Source organism: Ceratosolen solmsi, unplaced genomic scaffold, assembly GCF_000503995.2.
Source record: "Ceratosolen solmsi marchali unplaced genomic scaffold, CerSol_1.0 scaffold10, whole genome shotgun sequence".
Lineage (NCBI taxonomy): Eukaryota > Metazoa > Arthropoda > Insecta > Hymenoptera > Agaonidae > Ceratosolen > Ceratosolen solmsi.
In genome coordinates, this window is record NW_011948412.1 from 17091102 (window position 1) to 17114110 (window position 23009).

General features: G+C 26.2%; 2 protein-coding genes across 2 annotated transcripts; one reads left to right on the plus strand and one right to left on the minus strand.

Annotated features, from left to right (window-relative positions):
• The first annotated feature begins 544 nt into the window (after positions 1-544).
• Positions 545-2609, plus strand: Arf102F (ADP-ribosylation factor 2). Its single transcript, XM_011498194.1, has 2 exons — positions 545-916; positions 1994-2609. The coding sequence occupies exon 2, from the start codon at positions 2015-2017 to the stop codon at positions 2555-2557; it is 543 nt and encodes a 180-aa protein (XP_011496496.1). The 5' UTR covers positions 545-916; positions 1994-2014; the 3' UTR covers positions 2558-2609.
• Positions 2610-13408: 10799 nt separating this feature from the next.
• Positions 13409-22823, minus strand: LOC105365442 (zinc finger protein 598). Its single transcript, XM_011503611.1, has 8 exons — positions 22707-22823; positions 21797-22259; positions 18762-19209; positions 17779-18181; positions 16949-17273; positions 15843-16138; positions 15228-15629; positions 13409-13920 (listed from the first exon to the last, which is right to left on the minus strand). The coding sequence occupies exons 2-8, from the start codon at positions 22211-22213 to the stop codon at positions 13635-13637; spliced, it is 2577 nt and encodes an 858-aa protein (XP_011501913.1). The 5' UTR covers positions 22214-22259; positions 22707-22823; the 3' UTR covers positions 13409-13634.
• Positions 22824-23009: the final 186 nt, after the last annotated feature.

Here is a 23009-nt window from a genome sequence, read left to right on the forward strand (position 1 = left end):
AGTTAATTTAGAAAAAGAAATTTTTTTCAATTTCTATAAATTATGAAAGTACTAGAGTTTAATTTTTTGTAAAGTTAGTTATAGTGTCATAATTTAGTTTTTAATTTATGTAGATACAAATAAAGAATATATATATAAGTTTTTCTTAATATATTTTGTCCATTATTCTACCTAAAAATAAGTATTCATTATGTGTAAAATACGATAACATAATTTTCTACTTTTATATTTAAAGAGAAATTGAATTAATACTATAAAAAATTCTAAAGAATAAAATACTTAATTAAATAATTTAAGTTGATTTTGAATCATAAAACTAAACAATTACAATGAATATAATGGTATTTATTCAATAACATCACATTTACGCGCGAAAGAGAATAATGTATAAATGAAAATTTTTCCATCTGATAATATAGAAATTTTAAATGTATAAATTATTATAAGTAAATTATTCAAATGTTAAAAAATTCCCGCGTAATATAATTTGGCAACGTCGCCCATTTATTTTTTATTTCTCATTCCTCTTATGTACTCCCACGCCTATCCGCAGTGAGATGACGTTTACCACCTTTTCTAATTTGTGATACGACACGCTCGGTAAAACACGGCTAAAGCCTTATAATTTTTTAATTTTATTTTTGACCAAACGTTTGATTCAACGCATATCTTACATCGCGTTGAACAAGAGAAAAAGTTGCCCTCGAAGCAAAAAATCCAACATTTTTTTTTCACCAAAGGTGTCAAAAATAGGTAACGTAAAAAATTGGTAAAAAGAAAAGGATTGGCTAGCCGTACCAAGTACTTCTATCTTGCTTAGTCAGCCGCCAAAAAAGTCTTCTGTTACTCTTCGACTGTGGAGTGCCGACATTAAACGAAAATTAATATTGGAAGCCCACGACACCGCATCAACGATGTAAGAACATTGCTTTTTCATTTGATCGGTCAATGATATATATGATAACAACTACTAACTCAATTTAATTAAATTTTTACCTTTGTAAAGATGTAACAAACTTACTGTAGTTGACACGATAGGTAAATCCTTTGTAGGTTATGTTGCTGAGAGAGCAGGTGTAATGGTTGCAAATAAATTGAATAAATTTTCAATTTGTAGTAACGAACTTTTGTATAAGTTTATACGTTTGAAAACTTATAATTTACTTGTAATTTCGAACTAAGAACAAATGCGTTTAAAAATATTGTAAAACAGGCGTTGTATAAATTTTCATTGTCAATTCAACATGAAATTATTATATTTCTGACATAATGAAATATTGTTGGTAATATTTTATTACATTTGAGATTTAAAATATACACCTAACATGCAATGTTTTCTTGTTTGACTCATATTTTATAAATAAAATCGTGTTACAAATTCCAAAAATAGTGTCTAAATTTTCTTGTCAAAATTTATTCTTTTTATCTTTATGGTTAAATATTTCTAGTTATTTAATTATTGCATTTATAAATGACTCATTATTATATAAAAATCCTTTGTATTATTTTTAATTTTTGTATTTATTCTATAATTTAATTTCATTTAAAATTGTAAAAAATTATATTAACCATATGTTTCTATCTGTCAATATATATGTAAAAGCTAACAATATAATAAATATTTTTATAAAATTTATATATCGGTGATTTTTAAGAGCATTTGCAGCATATATTATAGTACAAAATAAATTAAATTGTTCATTCTGCATTTACTATGTAGTATAAACAATCATAGTTTTAAAATATATTTTAGAATATAAATATATAAGATTAGATATAAAAGGATAAGTATATATTGGTATTTAAATAATTGAGATAAAATACAAAATATTAATAATTCTTATTTAATCTAGTTGCATATAAATATTAATTAGATAATATAACAAAATTATATAAAATATTTTCCCATGAAAAATTATGTTTGTTATAAAAATTGTAAAAATACTAAAATGTAATGAATATAAGTATAAATAAAACTACATTTTTATTTTAGAGTTAAACAAATAGCAGTACTATGGGTTTAACAATTAGTGGCATGCTGACTCGCCTCTTTGGTAAGAAGCAAGTTCGTATCTTGATGGTGGGTCTTGATGCTGCTGGTAAAACAACGATATTGTACAAGCTGAAACTTGGAGAAATTGTAACAACTATACCCACGATTGGCTTCAACGTAGAGACTGTCGAGTACAAAAATATATGCTTTACGGTGTGGGATGTGGGTGGTCAAGACAAGATCAGACCACTGTGGAGGCACTATTTCCAAAACACTCAGGGGCTGATCTTTGTGGTTGACAGTAATGACCGTGAGCGTATAGCCGAGGCAGAGCGTGAACTTGCAAATATGTTGAAAGAGGATGAGTTGCGAGATGCAGTGCTGCTGGTATTCGCCAATAAGCAAGACTTACCGAATGCAATGTCAGCTGCTGAGCTCACAGACAAGCTTGGTTTGAACTCCTTAAGAGGACGTCATTGGTACATTCAGAGTGCCTGTGCTACTCAAGGACATGGATTGTATGAAGGCCTCGACTGGCTTAGCAACGAACTTGCCAAGAAGTGATGAGGCATCCACTTGTTTTCGACCTACTTATGTGTGTGTGTGTGTGTGTGTATGTGTGTGTGTGTATAATTTTGAAGATTTCCACAAATTAAGAACACTCTTTTTTAATAACAGCAAGTGCATCATGGATTTTGCATTCCCTTTTAAGAGGACTATATGGGAAAAATCATTTAGAAATTTAAATTTTTAAATAGCTTAAGATTTTTTATAAATTGCGTTATTACTAAAATTCATAAATTAAATTTTTTTATTAATTTAAATAACTCTGTCATTTATCAAAAGCTTATAGAATTTTCACTAATATATAAAGCTACACTTTTCATTTACATAGATTTAATTATGCAATAATATATATCTAAAGAACTAAACTATATTATTGGTTTTATAAATACAAAAGTAAGAATGTTGTTTAATTAATTTTTCTAACATTAAATAATTTAACATTTAAATATTAACTTAAATTGTTGTATATACTGCTAAATTACCTTAACAATTTCATTATTTATAGACTAAGACATTCCCTAAGTTAAGTTTTTTTTAATAAAAAATATTTTTTAGCATTATTCTTAACATAAAGTGTGTGCTTTTATATATAAATAATAATTCTGAAATTTAATCGAAGATGACTTAGTTAAAATATTCTACTTTTTAATATTACAATATAAAACCATTGAATAAAAATTCATATATTTATTAATAACAAATGATATTATGCACTTAATATATTAAGTCATAAATTAAGTCAATCAAATATAAAGCAGATTTTAAAACAATATAATTTAAAAGAAATCTAAATCGCTGATAATATTATTAAAATTTTAAAAACTATAGACAAACATTGACTTATAACAATAAAAAAAACAAAATCTACATTTTTATACTATGTATAAAATAATTTGAAATAACAATAATTCATGTGAAATTAAAATTACTTATTTCTGAATGATTTTTAAAATGTATTTGTCCTTGAATATAATAATAAATCTTGATATAGTCTTTTCATCTATGGAAAAAAAAAATATTAAAGCATTTTCATATTTTGTTGATGTGGGTAATAGCAAGGAAAACTTTATTGAAGTGAAGGTGTATGTATTTCCTTTTTTTCTTATGTCTTACAAGTTTTTTTGTTTCAATGAGGGAGAATCTAGATGCATCCATATGTGTTTTTTATGAGAATGATTATCATGAACGATGTATGAGCATGAGTCTCTTTTCTCCTACACAATTTATACATTCATTTTTTATAAGAATAATTATTTGTAAATTAAGAGGAACCTAGTTTATAAGCCGAATGTATTGATAATGAGAAAATGAACTGACATAACTGTCAAGACATTTTCATACACAAATAGCTTTGAGGCGAATAAATGGATTTATAAATTCTCATTTACTGTTCTTATTAGTAATATCATGAACTGCAAAATTATTTGATAAATTATAATTTTTTAAAAATTAATAAAAATTAATCAAAATCATTTATGCAATGTTTTTTTAATAAAATATTATTTGTTATGTCATTTATCTTGTTAAAATAGAATAAAGACAAATGGAATAAAAAATTTTAATTAGAATAAAATTTTGTTAAATTTATTAAATTACATCTATATTTTCTTAAGAAGTATTATAAAATAAAAATTTGTTTACTTTATGAACAATGAATAAGAAAGATCGTATTTTTATTTTGTATTAAGTTTTAATGAAAATGAAAAATTGTATACTTTACTGAATAAAAAAATCTAATTTTTAAAACATGATCATATAAAATTTATAATTGAGTGATTAAAAAAAAATTTTTAATTCCTTTTTTTAATATATTGAATGATATTCTAAAATAAACATCTAACTATACTACTGATGAAAAGTATAAGTCTTCAATATTCTTTCACATATTTTAATATATTATACATGAAAACTACAATTACAATATATACATGGCATATATTTCATGCATTATATACAATATGTAATATACCAAATACAGTGTAAATAAAAATATGAGTTGTAATTGGATATTCATATGTAATTTTTAAATTGATTATCTTCTGTAATATGTAATACAATAAAAATTATAAACTATTAAGAGACAACTTTATAAAAAGCAATTAAATAAACCTAAACTATACAAGAATTTTACATATGTATGTTTATAAATAAAAAATTCCCTTTATATATAAGAAATTATTTTAAAAAAAAATAATAACGAATGAAAATTTGTTCTCACAAATTCTTAAATAAATAAATAAATACATGTATGGTAAAAATAAATTTTAAACAGTAGATATTATTAATTTTTTATATTTTGTAAACAAGTATTATCAAATTTACGTTTACATTAGATAAAAAATGTACAATTATTTTATTTTACAATTATTAGATTCTTAATGCTATCTTTTAAAACATAATATAAATATATCTTTTTAAGTCATCTAAATAGAAAAATTAGATAAAAATTTGTATTTTAAATACTTGAATTTCTAAAAATAGCAAAAATTCCATAAATTTGTACAAATGCATATTTGATTTTATAATTACAATTTGTAAACGACTATATAAAAATTTATTTTCACTATAAATATGAATATTTTCTTAAGAAGAATATTATTACAATATAATTAATATAATATAAACACGTTTTTTATTAATTAAATAGATAAAATTAGATAAAATAAAGTATAAAGTAAAGTTTTTAGAAGGATAAAAAATATTTAAATAAAAGAAAATTTTTCTGTTTCTTGATTTCCTACATTATTCTAAAAAATAACACTTCTAGTTATTACATGTTCAACAATGTTTAAATAATCGAGTATTATGAGCTAACCATTTTATATAATAATCTTTACACACAGTTTTCTATATTATATAGAATAGCACCAACATATCTATATGTTTGATAATATCAGTAGGACATTATAAAAACTTTATTTCACCTGCAATTGTTTATATAACAGAAAATTAATTTTTATAAATTGTATATAATATTATTCAATTATTTAGAATCATGGGAAACTATCTTTGTAATAATAATTGGAACCTTTTTTTAAGTGCAATTATTTTTAATATGTAGATTTGTATAATATATAAATATTTTAATTATTTTCCATATAAATTAAATTAATGTCATAAAAATCATTAGGTAATGAAATTAATTAATAGAACTTAATTGGGTATATATATTTTAATTTTCTGTACGCTATGAACTGTTTTTAAAACAATAGCTTTAGCAATCTTTTGATTTTACGTGTAATGTATACATACATTTGTTTCTTATTTACAATTATTCAGACCCTTAAGTAGTTTTGAGAAATTATAAAAATAGAGTTAATCTCATGAAGATTAAAAAATTTATTATCCAAGTTACGAGTAATAATTAATAATTGATATTATAAATTATTTGTAAAAATCAAATTCAATGCAGTTAATACACTTATATTCTGTTTGAGGTACAATTATTTTTAGCTATTTATAGCAGTTTTTTATAAGCAAATTTAATTAAAATGTTTAGAAATAGAAAATAATGTAAAAGTTGGTAAAGAAATTTAATAATATAAAATATATATGTATTTTTTTATATTATTATAATTTTATATTTATATTATTATATTTTTATATTTTATTATTATTTTATTATTATTATATATTTTATACAATTATAAATTTATATTATATTATTATTTTATAAAATATATATGTAGATTTTTCTATAAAATTTAAAAAACTATTAAGTAACATATGAATACTTATTTAAATTTATTAACTGTATTATTCAATTTCTTAATAAAATTTGAGGTATAAAGGTTGTTTTAATTTCAAAAAGACAACTTAATTAAGTAAAAAAAAATTTGTTTAACTATATAATCATAAAGTTTTTAATAGTCGTTGAGAACATTGACGATATTTACATTTTTGTTGATACGTCGAAAATGATTCAGAATTATTTTATTAATCGTGTTAAAATTAAAAATTGTAAGTTAATATCTTATTGAATAATTCTATACAATTATAAAGATAATAATTATAAATCATAAATTAAAATTTATAAAATATTGGAATAAATGACTAAACTATCTATTTCGTATGAATTATTAGACTTGAAAAATTTCTATATAAGCATTTTAAAAAATATACGATTAACAAAAATTTATTTAACTGAAGAGTAATTAAACCTTTGATAACACATTTTTTGAAACTTTAATTATCAATAAAAGATAAGGAAAATACATTCATTCGGTAGATTTAATCGAATAAACTTGTATGATATTATCACTATGACGTTAGTGCTACCGATTATTGGGGATAGGAGAGATTAAGCCACAGATGATCATTCACTTTTCAAAAAATAAAAAAACCTTGTAGAAGCGAACCTTGATTAAGCTGTTCGATGCTATATGAGATAATCTAATAAAAATTCAATTCTCAATAGATTGTACTAAATGTCTTTGCACCAGTTCTTTAAATACGACAAAGTACAAATGATTAAAGAATTAAACCTACTAATTATCGAAATGTAAAATTGTTGACCAAACTATGTTGTATGGGCACAAACATTAACGCTCAGATTTATTTATATCTTTAAATAACAAAATACATTTTTCTGTTAAAGCTCGTTTTTTTATTAAAGTTTGTTAAATCGGTAACTTTGTTTGGTCCAATATCTTACCCCACTGTTCAATATCCAAAAAGTTCAACCTTAAATATATGGATTTAATAAATTTATTGTTCCACGTTCATTTTATTATTAACCAAATATGTAGCGTATATAGAAAAATTACGTATTAAATGAAGAATTGAGTTTTAATATTGTATAACCAAAATTCGTCGCCCTTGAAGTAGTACTTATAAGAATACGAATTTTACATAAAATTTTTAATGATTTCTTCTTTCGTGATGATTCAATTCAGTTTAAGTATGTTCGGATTATTTGCTTAATGTTTCATTTTAAAGATACTCATCTTCGTATGAAAATTTGATTCTTAAATTCTATGACAAGTTTATTAAAATTATTTGAGAAAATTAATTACTTTACAAGTATATATTTATGTCAGTATTAAAAAATAAAACGTAATTATTTTAGATATCATTATAAATTTAAATCTTTACGGAAATATTACTATTAATGAAGATATTTTAAGTAATTAGTACTGATTATGTTCATTGCAAATTGTCGATATGTATTGTTTTATGTCTATAAAAAATGAGAAATAAAATAGTTCAAAATCTTAAAGCAATGTTGAAAAATAATAAATATATTTAAAAAAACCTCGTTAAAAAAATAAAACTTTAAATAAACTTTAAATAAAAATAAAATATAATTTTATTTTAGAATTAATTACTTATAACAAGTATTAAAATAAACTATTGTTAAAATATTTTGAATATTTATACAACTTTAAGTGTAATTTTGAAAACATTTAAAAATAACATCTTTAACTTTTCTTTTATAAAGAAAATGATGACTATCTGAATTTTCAGTACGAACAAATTTTTGAATCCATTACTTAAAAAAATTATTTTTGTAATTAAATTTTGAAATTATATTTACTCAATGCAACTATCTTTGGGATACCAGTTCTATATTTTTTCACTATTTTTTCATTAAAAATTAAATAATCCAGCTTTTTATATAATCTTATACAAAAATTTTCGTAAAGAACAAAATTAGTACAAGATTCCTGAAATATTTGTACGTACAAAATACATTGCATTAAATATTTCCATGCAATAATGTAAATTCCAATATTGATTTAAAAAACTTAACTACTTTATTAGTATATAATTAAATATAATTTTATAAAAATAGTCTTTTTAATTTATCATATAAATTTAAAACAGAAAGTTTAAAGGTTTCTATACTTTAAAAATGTTTTATATAAATAAATAATGTAATTATTTTATATCAAATTTAAAGTATTTTGATATATAATAAAAAGTAATAAATAATTATAATCATCATTATAAAGTAAATAATTGTATTACATGTAAATGCTATTTTACAACAGTTAAACTTAAAACAGAAATATGTTTTCTGTGCCATGGTATATATAAAGTCTTATATTAACAGTAATAGTTCAAATTAATTTTATCATACGTACTTTATTATAAAATAATATTAAATTTTCTTTGAAGAACTCGTACTTAAAATGATACACTTATGTGATCGTTTTACGAACCCACAGAAACAGAACTATGGATAAAACTTTTTCAATGAAATGAAATGAAATACCTAAAGCTGTATTGATTCCCTGTAGAAGAAAAAAAAATTTAATTTGATATAATTATTTATGGCCTCAATTAAAGAATTATTAACATGGGAAACTCATAAAACAGTTGAAGTCTACGCAGTTGCTTAATTATTTGGTATCAAATTTTTGTATTATGTATTTATTAGCTTCTGCATAATTTTATCAGTTTTAATTTTTTCTAATTTATATAAAATTGAAAAATGAGGAAATATTTACTTCATAATATTTCATATTCAATTCAATATTATGCGATTTATAATAAAACATATGTTTGAATTTATTTTAATAGATTTAAGTGTAGATTGAGTGTATAATAAATTAGATGCCTTTTCCATAGGTTTTCTGTCAAGACTAATTATGTTAATTATCCACTATGCTATAGAAACGCGATCATTGGTACTTAATTTAGTTGGACGTTAAGATTCAATATATTTACCAAGCTACGAAGGACAAATGCATAATAGAAAAAGATAGAGCACGCGTTGAATTTTATTTCAAGAATAAATATCATAGCACAGAAAAGTACAATTTAACAGAAAACGTAGATTGAAAATATGATCGCCATCAATCTTCGTAGACATCTTGTATTTTGGTAAAGTTTCCGCCCATTGTAATTGCCAAACAATTAGGTTGCTTATATACTTTATCAACTTTAATGCTTTCACCGATCAGAGGTAAGTTTAAAAGTTAACTAAAAATGAATTGTGAAATATCTGATGGAAATAAAAAATGAAATCAAGTAAAACTGCATGTAAAGTTGAATGTAATGTAAAGGTTTTATAATACAACCTCTTATGAAAAGGCATCGATTGATACGATCTGTCAGCTAGGCTAAATAAAATGTTTTATAATAATATTAATAATGAAATATTTGTATTATGATGTGACATTTTTTAAATGATTACTATTTGGAATAATGTTCACATTCGATGTGTTTGTACTTTAAATTTGTATCGATTGACATCTAATGAAAAATCCGCAATAATTGCTACATTAATATTTCCAGAAAGTTCAGAAAAATATTGATTTCATTACGACGTTTCGTCGCTGAATTGTTAATAACTGAAATTAACTGAAATCAACTGATAAAAGTAACGATTGCTGCAGCACTCGAACGTTTCTTTTTGATTATGTAATTTAATTGAATATACATATAAAGAGAATGCAAAGGTTTATTAATATAAACAGAATATTAAAATTATTGATAGTCAACTATGGAATTCAACCATTTTTTCTATAATTATTTTTATGCTAATATTAGAAAAAATTGTCTAATCCATGTAACTATTCAAATTCCATTGAAAATGTATCGAGAAAAATTATCGAAAGTTCATAAGCCAATAAAAAAAACATTAATAATTTATTATGGCATAAAATATTAATATTAATAATTATTATCTGATAAAATAGATATTCAGGAAATATTCAAATCATTTACTTCTATTATTAAAAAACGAAATAACTATTAATTTTTACTTCGGCTTTTTAATAACGATTTTCAAATTTTTATTTAAACCATTTATATTATTTGTATTATTACATTTACACTCCATTTAGTATTAAGCTTTCAATATAATTTACATTTTAAAATTGTATGTTTAAAATAAAATAATGTATGTTTTTAATAAAAGAATCTGTGAACATAGTTAAATTAGCAATTATTTAGCCAGTTTATATTATCAGCTTCTTATGGTAATTTTGTATAAGATAGTCCCTTAATAATAATAAAATAAATTATTAAATTATTATTTTATATTATATTATTTTGTGTTTAAAATTACTATAAAATTGCAATAAAGTATATACACATTTACACAATCATAATACGAATTTATTTTTATTATTTCATTAATAATTAATATTTTGATATTTTACGATTCATATTTAAGATTCTATTATTCTATAAGTAAGTATAATATTAAAATATTTCTTTAAAGCGTTAAAAAATAAAAATACCATTACAATTTTAATATATCTATTCAATTGCAACACTTAATACTATTTTTTACACAAAGAATATATAAAATAAAATTACAAAATTAAGGTGTAAAATAAAAGTAATGTATGATAATAAATCATTTGAAGATATAACATGTCATAAGATAATCATAAGATGTATTCTCAATTATAGAATATTATAATTATTCATCTTCATAAATATAAAGACTAAAAATAAAAGAACAACTTTATCAGAAATAATTCTTTATACTTACAAATAATTTAATGGTAACGATACTGCGATACTATTAACAACTTTTTATTACTAACATAGACACTTCAAGTGAGTCACGTTTATAGTTGAAATCCGACTAGTTTACATCTTTGAAAGACAGAACTCTTTTTATTCACATTATTGGTCTAATTCAACTATTATAGAGAGAGCGTTGATTAGTATTTTATTCTTTTTAATTAAATTTTTTATTCTTAAAACTTCACTGTTCTAAATATTCGCCTAAGTTATAGGTTCTAAAAGAATTTAAGTTTATAAAACGTCTTTATAATCTTCGTGTTAGGGACCCCTTTTACTTGTTTTATTATTTTATGATTCATTTTTATGATTAATTCTATAGATTTGGAATATAAAATTTGATCATCAGTGAGCATTATAAAATTAGAACGAAAGTAAATTTTCTATTTTTTCTGTTATAAAACACATTTATCTTGAAAAAGATTTTAATTTGTTATTATAAAAGATGTTATTAAAGTATATAAATTTGAAATTACATTTTTTTTTTTAATTTAATGTTAATAACATAAATTGTTTGAATCTTTCCTCTTTAATGTGAATAAAAAATATTGTTAATTAAAAACATTTCCATTTTATTTACATCTATATATATGAAATCTTAATTTAGGAATACATAAAATATTTATCTTATTTATTTGAATTATTATGTAAGTATAATATAAAAAATTCAACGTTACTTAGTCTGCTCATAAGCAAAAAGGTATAAAAGGAATATACATAGATATTGGTTTTTAATTCAAATCAATAGAAAGAAATTACTGATAAAATAATTTATTGATAAACGTTTGATGAAATCTTTGAGAAAGGCTATAAAAAGCCTTAAAAACAAAGCAATAGTTTAATTGGATATTAAATGAACTTCTAATACTATATCACTGTATCGTAAAACAACAAGTACATAAGAACGAGCAATTATGTAATTTTGCTTTTACGATTTTCAATAGTAAATCGAATTATTTATAAAATAAATTGAATTCGATTCGAAAATTACAAGACGAAAGAAAATATTTAACTGGATTAAAATTAATGGCACCTATACATTATACGTAATTAAATTTAATTTTAGCCATAACTCTGATACAAATTTTCTGAAAAACGGTGTCATTTAATAAAAGTGTATAGTATCCATTTAATGATAGAAAATCATTGCTATTATATATAACATACAAAAATATACCAAACCTAGAAAAACTTTGCCTAACTGATAAAAAAATATTATGAATAAAAAAAATTATTTCCATTTCATCTCAACTATCCTTAATTTAAATTTTTTATATTAAAATATATAAATATTTTGAGGAAGCGTTTATTTTTATTTACTGTAATGTATTTTATCATAATTATAAAATAACATAAATAATCTAAATAAACTTTGAATCCATTCTACATAAAACAGATCTTTTCCTATTGGAATCTCGCCTTTCTCTCTCTCTCTCTCTCTCTCTCCCTCTCTCTCCCTCTCTGTATATATATATGTATATATATGTGCGTGTGTATGTGTGTGTGTACTCGCGCGCGTTCCATTATATGTGAAGTTATTTCAAATTAAAAAAAAAAAAAAAACAAAAAATTAAAAAATTATTAAACTATATTAATTTACCTATAAATACGCTTACTCTTTAACAAACATAATTTTTAATAACTTTGGAACTTTTTTCATGTTTTTATTAACTTCATAAGCGATAAATAATATAATGAGCAATAATTAAAAATTATTTTTTTCTTCGAATGGAAAAATTAATTTTCTGTAATTGCTCATAATGCTTTGTTTAAAAAATATACTTTCATGTAGTTTAAAGTTTTAAATTCGTTGAGAAAGATAAAATGAACATTTTAATCCATATTTACACTATGAAATAGAAAAGAAATTTACATTGGAAATTAAAAGAAAACCTTATATCTAGTAAATTTCAATCTTGATTTTATATCAGGTGCATACGTATATATCTAGCGTACTCGTGTACGCAATTGTTTTACAGCTCATTGTTCATACAAGAAACATGTGCGATGCTTAAACGCAACAGACACGCATACGAATAATTTATATTTTTTCGATCAATTTTGCCTCCAAAATAAAGCGCTCCAAAGTTTCTTCGTATTATTCCATAAACACTATGAAATATTGCCACATTATTTCTCTTAATATTTATTGGTAAAAAAAGAATTCGTGAAAATTAAATTCACAAGTGATTGCTTATCGACCACTCAGAACTAAAATTGGCAAAGCTTATAAGGTTTGGTAACGCCGTCTTAGCACACTTGTTTATTACTATAGTTGTTGTTGTTTCTGTTGTTGTTAATGTTATCTTGGTACTGCTGTTGCTATTCGTTGTTTGTTTTTGTTGCTGCTGCTGCTGCTGCTGCTGCTGCTCTTGTTGTGGTTGCTAGTGTTGCTGTTATATACATTCGGGTTGCCCCTCTTTAGCTTGACACGCAATGGACGTGACTTTAAACTTCCTATCGAATGATAAAGAAAGAAGAGAAGCCACCGTTGATTCTCAATCTTAAATCGCGCATGCCCTTTAACAACATACCTCCGCAGTGCTCTCTGATATCTTGAATGGGAGATAGCTGCGTTGGAGTGAAAGGATTAATTCTTGGGCAAGACGTGGTTACTCGCAGGGCTATTCTTGCCAAGCACCGGAAAATGGTTCTCGATACTGTGACTAGTGGCATGGGAATGGAGATCGACTTTGTGGAGAATTTGGCCACACTTAGGGCACTCGATGAGGTCGGCCATGAACACGTCGTCCGCAGACGCCTCGTTTTTGTGGACTTCGAAGAGCTCGCGTTGCTTATCAATGTCCGGGAGCAATGCCAGGAGTTCCGGGAATAGCCGCTTGAACGATCCTACGCCCATCACCGTACGGCATTGCCTGATGCATAACATAATTATTTTGTTTTATACGTTGATGATAGACACACAAGCTCACAATAAGCATTCAACGTTCTCCCCTTTTATCTTAGTATTTAATTATTACTTATATAGGGTACGCACAACTAATACTATTTCTTATCAAGATAATAAAATTATTAATTTTACTGTACTGCATTACGGACATAATGTTATATTATACATATTGTATAGATAATATTGATATAATATATGTATATATAACAATTGATAATACGAGATTATTTTAATTATCAAATAAAAAACTGCAGAATTTTAATTTCTTTCAAAGCTGTAAGAATTTCGCGAATAAAATTCCTATGTCCATTTAAAATTTACTAAATATATGTAAATTCAAGTATATTTAAATAGATGATTTTAAAATACATTAACTAAACGTTAAAATACTGTATATCAAATGATGTTAATGATGCATTGTGCTTGTGTAACATAAAACTATTTATCGAGAAAATGCGTTTAAAGACATTGCACGCATATGTGTTAGTGAAAATAATATATTTAATTGCTGAAAAATCATAAAAATAAATTGCCAAGATATTCAAATAAGCAGATTACAAATAAACAATATCACAAATATAATATTATTTTGCTAAAATTTTACTTTTATATAGTCAGAATCCATCCAAATGTAATGCTCCTTCAATTCTCACAAATTGGAGATCAAACATCTTGAACGTTTATAAACAAAAGGATGTAGTGAAATTAATATTTTAAAAGATAAAATGTTAAATACATTATTAAGTGTAATTATTGTCAATTACAATAAAGACAATAACAAAAATTTATAATTTTTATAATAATTCAGAATTTTATCTTATCTTAAAAAATGTTACTTGTGATTTTTTTTTAACTTAACCATTTTGTACATAATAATAATCTTATCTTTTAATCGTGATATGCTTACTATCTACACAAATCTGTACAAATTTAAATTTATATCTAAATAAATCATGTACATTGTAAAAGTCTTATTAAAGCTTTTCACCAGCAGACAGAAGTTTAATTGAGTCGAAACCTAAAGAACCGTTGATATTGTGATCTGTCTGATTTATCTACTGAGCACACCAAACGCTTATCATTCATGCAATTATATTTAAATTCCAATGAATGTCTGAATTCGATATATATATATATATATATATATATATATATATATACATATCATATACAGTGTTAAAGCACAAAACGTTAAGGATTAATACTGAGAGTATTAATAAGATATTGTTGTCGTGGACCGCATCGTCTTCAGAATATTCTTAAAATACTCACTTGTAATACGTGGCAGCATTGTAAATGCCGGAGCGATATAGTCGACTAAGATAGCGAAAAGCTTTAAAGTCTTCGCCGTCATCGGGACCAAGGCAGTCATTGAACTTGGCCATGAGGCTCTGATTACGTCGCTGAAAGTTATCGGGCTGCTGATAAGTGTAGCAGCGATGCGGTTGGTCCGTTTCATCAGGTACAATGGTGTAGTTCTCGCCGGAACTGTTGGTGAAGGTGAGGCCATTGAGACGGCTGAGAAAACCCGGAGGCGGCGTTGCCGGTGTAGTTGCAGTCGTCGAGCCGCCGAAACCCGGAGGCGGACTCCCGAGACCCGGGGGTCGATTACCACTTCGACTTAATACCGGAAAGTTATTGGCCCGAGTACTGTCACTGGTTTTTACTTTAGTGCTAAAATGAGAGTATCGGCCATTAGCTATCTCCTTCCAGCTCCTATGAATCTTTATTAGCTTTAAAATCGATACTCATCTATATATCAAAATGTATCATCAAGTCAGTAGTTAAACCGTAAAATTAATATTTTTCATTTCATGTGTTCCTCAAACGTAAGAAAACAACGAAACTCGTAACGAAACTCGTAAATGAAGGATGTTGTTTCATCACCTTAAGTTGTTGTTCTTCGTATTGAGATTCTCGATCTTTAATTCCGAGCGCTTGCGTGGTATTGTCACAGGTGCAACCGTACTCGATTCTTGTTCCGTATCCTTAGATGGACTTCTCTGCTCGGCTTTTCGGTTTACGTCGTGGACGTGGCTAGTCGATTCGTTGTTCGTAAGACTGTTATGTTGCTGCTGCTGCTGCTGTTGCTGCTGTTGCTTCATTTTTTTCTTCTTAGCTTTGCCTTTTGTCGCGTCCGCCGTTATCGTTGCGAATTTGTCGCTCGAGTCCGTTGTGTGAACCTGTTTTCCGATGATTATTTACACGTGAACCGAAATCTTTTGTCCATTGAAAACGCGGCAAATCACTAGCTGAATACTTCCATTGCAACCGCAAGAATAATTGACTGACATAATTATGACGACTTTTAAATGCTAAAAGAACTATTTCATTATCACATTGAGATCCCTACTTGATTCGAATCAATAGATTTCACTTGTCAATATATAATTATGTTTGGAGAGCAAATTGTTGGTATTAAAGGACTATATATAGCTTAAATAAAATTGATTTAATCATAATTATCGCAAATATTAATTTTATTCTAATATAATAAATGGAACTGAAGTCAGTGACGAACTTTTATTGAATTGGAAAGAAAAAAAATATATGCATTTGATATATAATTTACGATTTTAAATAGATAAAATGAAAATATACTCATTTTAGCGGAAAACTTTTTTTCAGCTTTTCATAAAAATTCATAAAAATAAATGTTTATTGTACCTAGGCGTGGTATACGTTATTTATGATATACGTAATTAATGGACAGTAAGTATAAAACAATAGTCAACAACCGTTATAATCTTTATAACATTTTTACTACATAATTAAAATTATTGAAAAATTATTGAGAATAATACCTTCAGTAAAATAAGCGATAAAAAAGCTAATATTATTTTAAAACTTCCTAAGAATATTTTTCACTGTTTTAAATATACTTTTAAATTATTAAAAATTGTCAGAATTAAGAAATACAGAGGCGCGAACACTAGGCGATAAAAGAAATTTCAAGATCCACTAAGCAACCAACTGATTATATATACACTTACCTGAAGCCAAGGGGAGGGAGAGCCGTTCGGAGCTGTCGTTTCCTTACCCTTGCCTTGGCCCTTGGTCGGCTTCGCCAAGCTCGGGTAATCCTGGCCAGAACGTAGAGGAGGGGGTGAGGTAGTGAGCGGGGCCGGTGCGACCTTCTTGACTTGAGTTGTCGTTGGCTTTACACACGTAATCTTCGTCCAGGTTCGCGTAGAAGGATCCGCGGCTGATCCCGTGCTACCTTGTCCCAAAGCCGGAAAGTCCGAGTCACGGGAAGGCCCGGGTTTTATGCGAAGGCTCGAGCTTCCGCTCAAGCGCGTCATCACCATACCGTTCGGCCTGTAAACATTTTTGCCATCATCGCTTTCCCTCTATATTTTAAAGTTTATCGATTTTCCAGGATACTGGATGAGTGAAGGCAGCGCTTGATGCTTACGAATACGATCTGGTACTAAGATGAATATTCGAGCTATCTTTAGCAATTGAAGAAATCGTGAGTATCGCGTTTTCTAAAAAATCCTTTACTGAAATATCATCAATAATGACTTCATGATCGGAACACGAGCGTGCTTTTATATTATATAAATTCGCCGGTTTATTATATTTGCCAATTTACTTTATCTCAACACAAATGAGTGAAAATATTAAATAAAACAACAACAACAACAACAATTATAATAAAAAATAATAAAATTAACTTCTTCAAACTGTACTCGTGTTGGCATTAGTAGTAGTTCGTGATAACGAATATCGTTCTTTTCTGTTTCGTTATCACGAACAGCAAAACAAAAAAGCGTAGTTGACACGCTCCGGAGGAATGGAAACCGGTCGCTCTCTGACTCACCTGCGATTAACATGGATGGAGAGATCGGGTGCGGCGGTGGTGGCCGGCTTAGCGAAAGTCGATCTCGCGGCCTTATTCGTGCTCGATACGCTCACATTGAAAGACTTGGGCAAGCTCGGGGGTGCGGCTGCGGACTCGGGTCCCAACGCCGGGAAGTTCTCGTCGTAATTGCCCTTGCGCAAGGTGCTGCATATGGTAAGATTACCTCGGGTTTTGGATTGACCGGGACCCGGCGCCGGGCATGGTGAGGACTCGACATTACCCAATCGCGGGAACTCCTGGGTCGACTGAACATCTACGAGGGGCTGTCGGGTAAATACTGGCTTTTCTATCGCTGGCTCAACCTCCAATTGCTGATGAGGCTGATGGTAGCCCCCGTGATCCCGTGAGCCCCTCGTTGCGCCTGACGACAAATCGGCATTTACGTACTTTAGAGCAAAAAAATTGCAATTGATGATAATGCCGAGGTCTTAGCTCGATTTACTTACTATGCACTTATAAGGGCGGATATTAACATATTTGCATTAGTATTTAGCAAATTTATAGTAGGTTGAGTGTTATGTGGCATTATAGTACCAATATATTTATTTGAGACTTAGTCTAAACTCCCACGTTTGTTCTACTCTACGCTCACTCCCATTCAATGAAACGAAACAGTTATACAATTTTTGGTAAACAGCAACTGAAAGATATTTTGCATTCGGCTTAATACATTATTAATATTGATACAATCCATACAAGTAAAAGTGAATTGAAACCCCAGCACATCGAATAAAACTACAATTTACTTTTTGATTAAAATAAAGCATTATACGCGGTCAAAGATTCGAATGACGAAAGCTACTTAAACCGTTAAATAATGCAATATTATAATACGTCGTCCGTTTAAACAAAGTTAATGAATTTCATATACATGATAGTGTAAAGACCACGGCTAATGTCCGATATCATCAGCTATCAAGGATCAAGTAAACGCTATCTACCTGGCGGTCCCCTCCTGCCCCTAAGATCGCCCCGGGGCGCGAGGGTGAATTCGAGTTCGAGGGTACGCGCCTGCTTGGCCGCGGCTTTGCCGAGTTGTTTCCCATGTTTTTTAGCCTTGTGGGCCCTAAGGTCGATGTCCGTGCGGAAGACGCTCGTCAATGGCTCGCTAATGCAACTGCCCTCCTCGCAAAGGTGGTGCTCCGTCTGAAAGTGCTTGCGCAAATAGTCATAAGAGTTGTAGTACTGATGGAAGCCGTCCGCGTCGCAAAAGTGGCAAAAGAGGTGGTCACGTCGGAGGTGTCTGTACAGCTCGTCGACGTCCATGTAACGTTGATCGCAAAACTCGCATAGAGGATGGCCCTTGTGGCTCTTGTCATCCTGGTCGCCTTTGCTTTGATGCTTCGACAGTTCTGCCCTCGTGTAGCAACGGCGCTCGTACGAGAAGATCTATATAAGAAAACAACATACTTCCGTTATTTTCCACCATCGCTTCGTTCTCACTGTAATTCGGTTTTCTTAGGTATTTAGCATTCAAGAGTGTATACAAAGGCGGCATAACAAGATATAAAAAGAAATATTGCCGATATGAATTTTCGAGGATCTCAAATAAAATTTCAGCTACGAAGAGTAATTCATTATATAATGTGTCTAATGTTTATGCACTCTATTTATAATAAAATTACGTTATAAAGAATCCATAAAAAGCAGGAAAAAATTAACGAATGAAACATAATCTTTTAAGGAAAATAAAAATTGAACAGAAAAAAGTTTCTGATTAACACCAAAATAAATGTTTAAAAAACTATAAATAATTTTCATTTATATTGTTAAAATAAAAAAAAGCGTCGAAATTCATTTTTTATTATTCAAATAGTATTACATATTATAAATTTAAATTTATACTCATACGTTGAATATAAATAACCGAGGCAATCTCTATTATTATCAATTTCAAGAAATACAAACTTTTGACGCTAAATAAATATATATATATATATATATAAATTCTTAGAATTGTTTGGCAGCAAAAAAGTTAAATATTACATATACTCGGCATTGGATAAAAACTTCAAACGCGTTTTATAAAAATTTATTTATTTTCATTCTCAATGAAATCTCTGATTAATTTGAAAATACTTGAAAATATCTTAAATAAAAAAAATACGAAGCTCTTTCAATTAACTCGGACAAATATACTTTCGACAAAATCAATTATTATTTTATAGAATTTTACAATTTTCAATGATATTCTTGATATGCATATATATATATATATATATATATAATACTATATCAAATAGTACGTTTATTCGAGTTGACTTAAATGCATATATATATATTTCTTTTATAATTGTCATTAATATTTCTAAAAAAGAAGTTTAGTTTTTATTTTAGAAAACAATTTAAATATAATTCAGTGTAAGTATGAATAATCATAAAGAGATGTTCATTTTTAAGTATTATAAATATTAAAGAATCAATTACTAAAACTTTTTATAAAAATAGTATTTATATATTTATAAATAATTATAATTTTAATCAAATTATTTCTATTTATAATGTAAATAATATAAATAGAACATTCCTAAATATAATTGACTAAACTGTTTTTCTAGATATACGATTCAAACATTTTTTCAATATCATAATTTTTATAGAAATATTTATTTAATGATATTATTTGTTACAAAATAAAAGGCTTATCCATATCATTTCGAAATATAATAAAGATATAAAAAAACTGAGTGAACAGTGCAAATATACAAATAAGTTGTAAAACATTTTTATTTTGTGAAATAATGCAAATTTATACATAGAGTAGTTCAATGAGCGATTTTCAATTGAATTGTACTCATAATGATATTCAAATTATATTAAAAATTAGTTCTTAGATATTATATTTTATTATATATATATTATATATATATTATATAAATATATATATATATTTTTTTTATTGTATATCCTATTTTCATTTAGTTTGTAATAATAAATAGTTTTTAAATGTAATATCAATACAACTAAAGAATTACCGAGATTGATAAATAATTTTAAGTAAAAATTTACTGCCGAATGAAGGTGGTTATAGCTATAGAATTAATTATTTTAAGTATTTTTTATTTATTTGTTAAGCTGTCATAATTCATCAGTTGACAATTATAATATTTAGATTACTATATGGCTTCGTAAAATATATCAAAATACATAAATAGAAATGAAAAACACAAGAATACATATTAAAATTGTTAAGAAGGATCTTTTATCATTAGCTACTTGTTACGGCATGCCATTTCTCATTAATTCTACAAGATCAGAATTTTTCCATCCATTCATTATTCAAAGCTTTTACCAACTTTCATATACGAATAATATTGTTAATATAAATCTGTTCATTCGTGTATATAAGGTTTTAAATAATATTTTCGAAATTTATGATTTTTACAAATTCATTTTATAAAAGACAATCGATACATTCTTGTTTTGACATTAGAATTATTTTCTATAAGAACAAACTTTTCATGATTTTAATAATTTTAATAATTCAGAATTATCTAAATTATCTATGTTATTTGTATTTGTATATTTTAAATTCTAATTGATTAATTCAAATCTACTGCGATTTATTTTATGATAATTTTTTATGATGGAATTTACAAAATTCATAGTCAATATTCAGGATAGCTTATTTCTATAGATTAGATTCAAAAAAAAAAGATTGACTATAAAAATAAATATCAAGAACAAATTGTCTATCCAGTAGCTGATTTTGAATCATCAGCAAATAGAAATTAATTTTTTTAAATTAATTTTTAAGAATACATTCTTATTTAGATAATTCTGGTCTCCTGAGTAATAAAAAATTGATTAAAGCAATAAAATATTCATTAAATTAATTGCAACTACAATAATTCTTAAAGTTTTTACTTTAAACGTAAAGCTTTAAATATATGATTAGATAGAGTATTATTTTAATTACTTAGTCAAATATATTTGAATTTAAAAAATAATTGATAGATAATTGTTGAATAATTACTTTCAGATTATCAGCACAGAGTTGGCAATAATGTAGGTCGTGCTTCCTTTTCATGTGATCCTGAAGATTGGTAAATGAACCGAAGACTTGATTGGCACAAATAGTACAAGTATGTGCCAATAGTATGAGAAATTTGTTTTGAATTTCAGCATTATCAAAATATATATTGTACTTTATATCCAATAAATTTCCCTTCTTTAAAAAACGGAAAGCTTTGATCTCTTTTGTAAATACTACCTTTGGCAGGTCCTGCCTACATATGGGACATTCATTTTGTTGACATAATACTCTCATACGAGTACTGCACTCAAAGCAAACAGGATGCTCGCACATGCCAATACTATAGTACTCAACATTTTTGTAACAAACAACACAAGTATTGCTATAATTGTTACTATTATCATTGGATACTGACATATTTGTCAACTTTAATTTACTGATATTATTGAACAGTTGGCAGTATCTAAAAACAGAAATCAAACGTAAACTTATATTAATATATCGATTCAAAGATAAAAGTATATGGAAGTTTTATTTTAATTGAATATTTTACTACTGTACTAGCTAATTCTACTAGAGATTAGAAGTAAATAAAATAGTAAAACTTTGTGGTAAAAATGTATAATATAAATTGTGATAAAATAGAGGTAAAGGTTAACTAATGTTTTTTTTTAAATTAATCATTCTGCAATTATTTTTTCAGATAATATAAAGATTTTTTTTATAGTACGTAAATAGGTGCTTTTAAAATAACTGTACAACTAAAAGTATAAAATTTGGTTTTATAAGGTATATCAACATTCTTATATAATTAGATGAAAATAAACTGTGATTATAATTAGAATTCATAATTAAATATTAAATGAATATAATATGTTAATACTTCAAAATAGTCTTAATAATAACTTACCTATTGGTCTGAATCTCTTAATCCACCAAATTTTCCAGTATGTCTTAGCTGTCGCTAGTACTTAAAATTTTAATCTTTAAAAATTAGGAATCACTGAGTACCAAAATAGATTAATTGTCAAAGATCTAGAAAAAAGACGAATAAAATAAACGTAAAATTGCCAACAAATTAATATATTAAACAAAGATAGGCAGAATAAAAAATATATACATTAGTGGTATATTATACATGATTGCGAAATAGATGAAGAGAGAAAGAGAGAGAAAGATAGATAGATAGATAGAGTGAGAGAGTGGAAAAGGT

Coding starts and splice junctions, on each gene's coding strand:
- Arf102F (XM_011498194.1), top strand. CDS start 2,015: ATGGGTTTAACAATTAGTGGCATGCTGACTCGCCTCTTTGGTAAGAAG.
- LOC105365442 (XM_011503611.1), bottom strand. CDS start 22,213: ATGTCAGTATCCAATGATAATAGTAACAATTATAGCAATACTTGTGTT. Junction 16,139..16,948: donor CTCCCTCCCCTTGGCTTCAG/GTAAGTGTATAT, acceptor ATCGGAAAACAG/GTTCACACAACGGACTCGAG. Junction 13,921..15,227: donor AATGCTGCCACGTATTACAA/GTGAGTATTTTA, acceptor GTTATGCATCAG/GCAATGCCGTACGGTGATGG.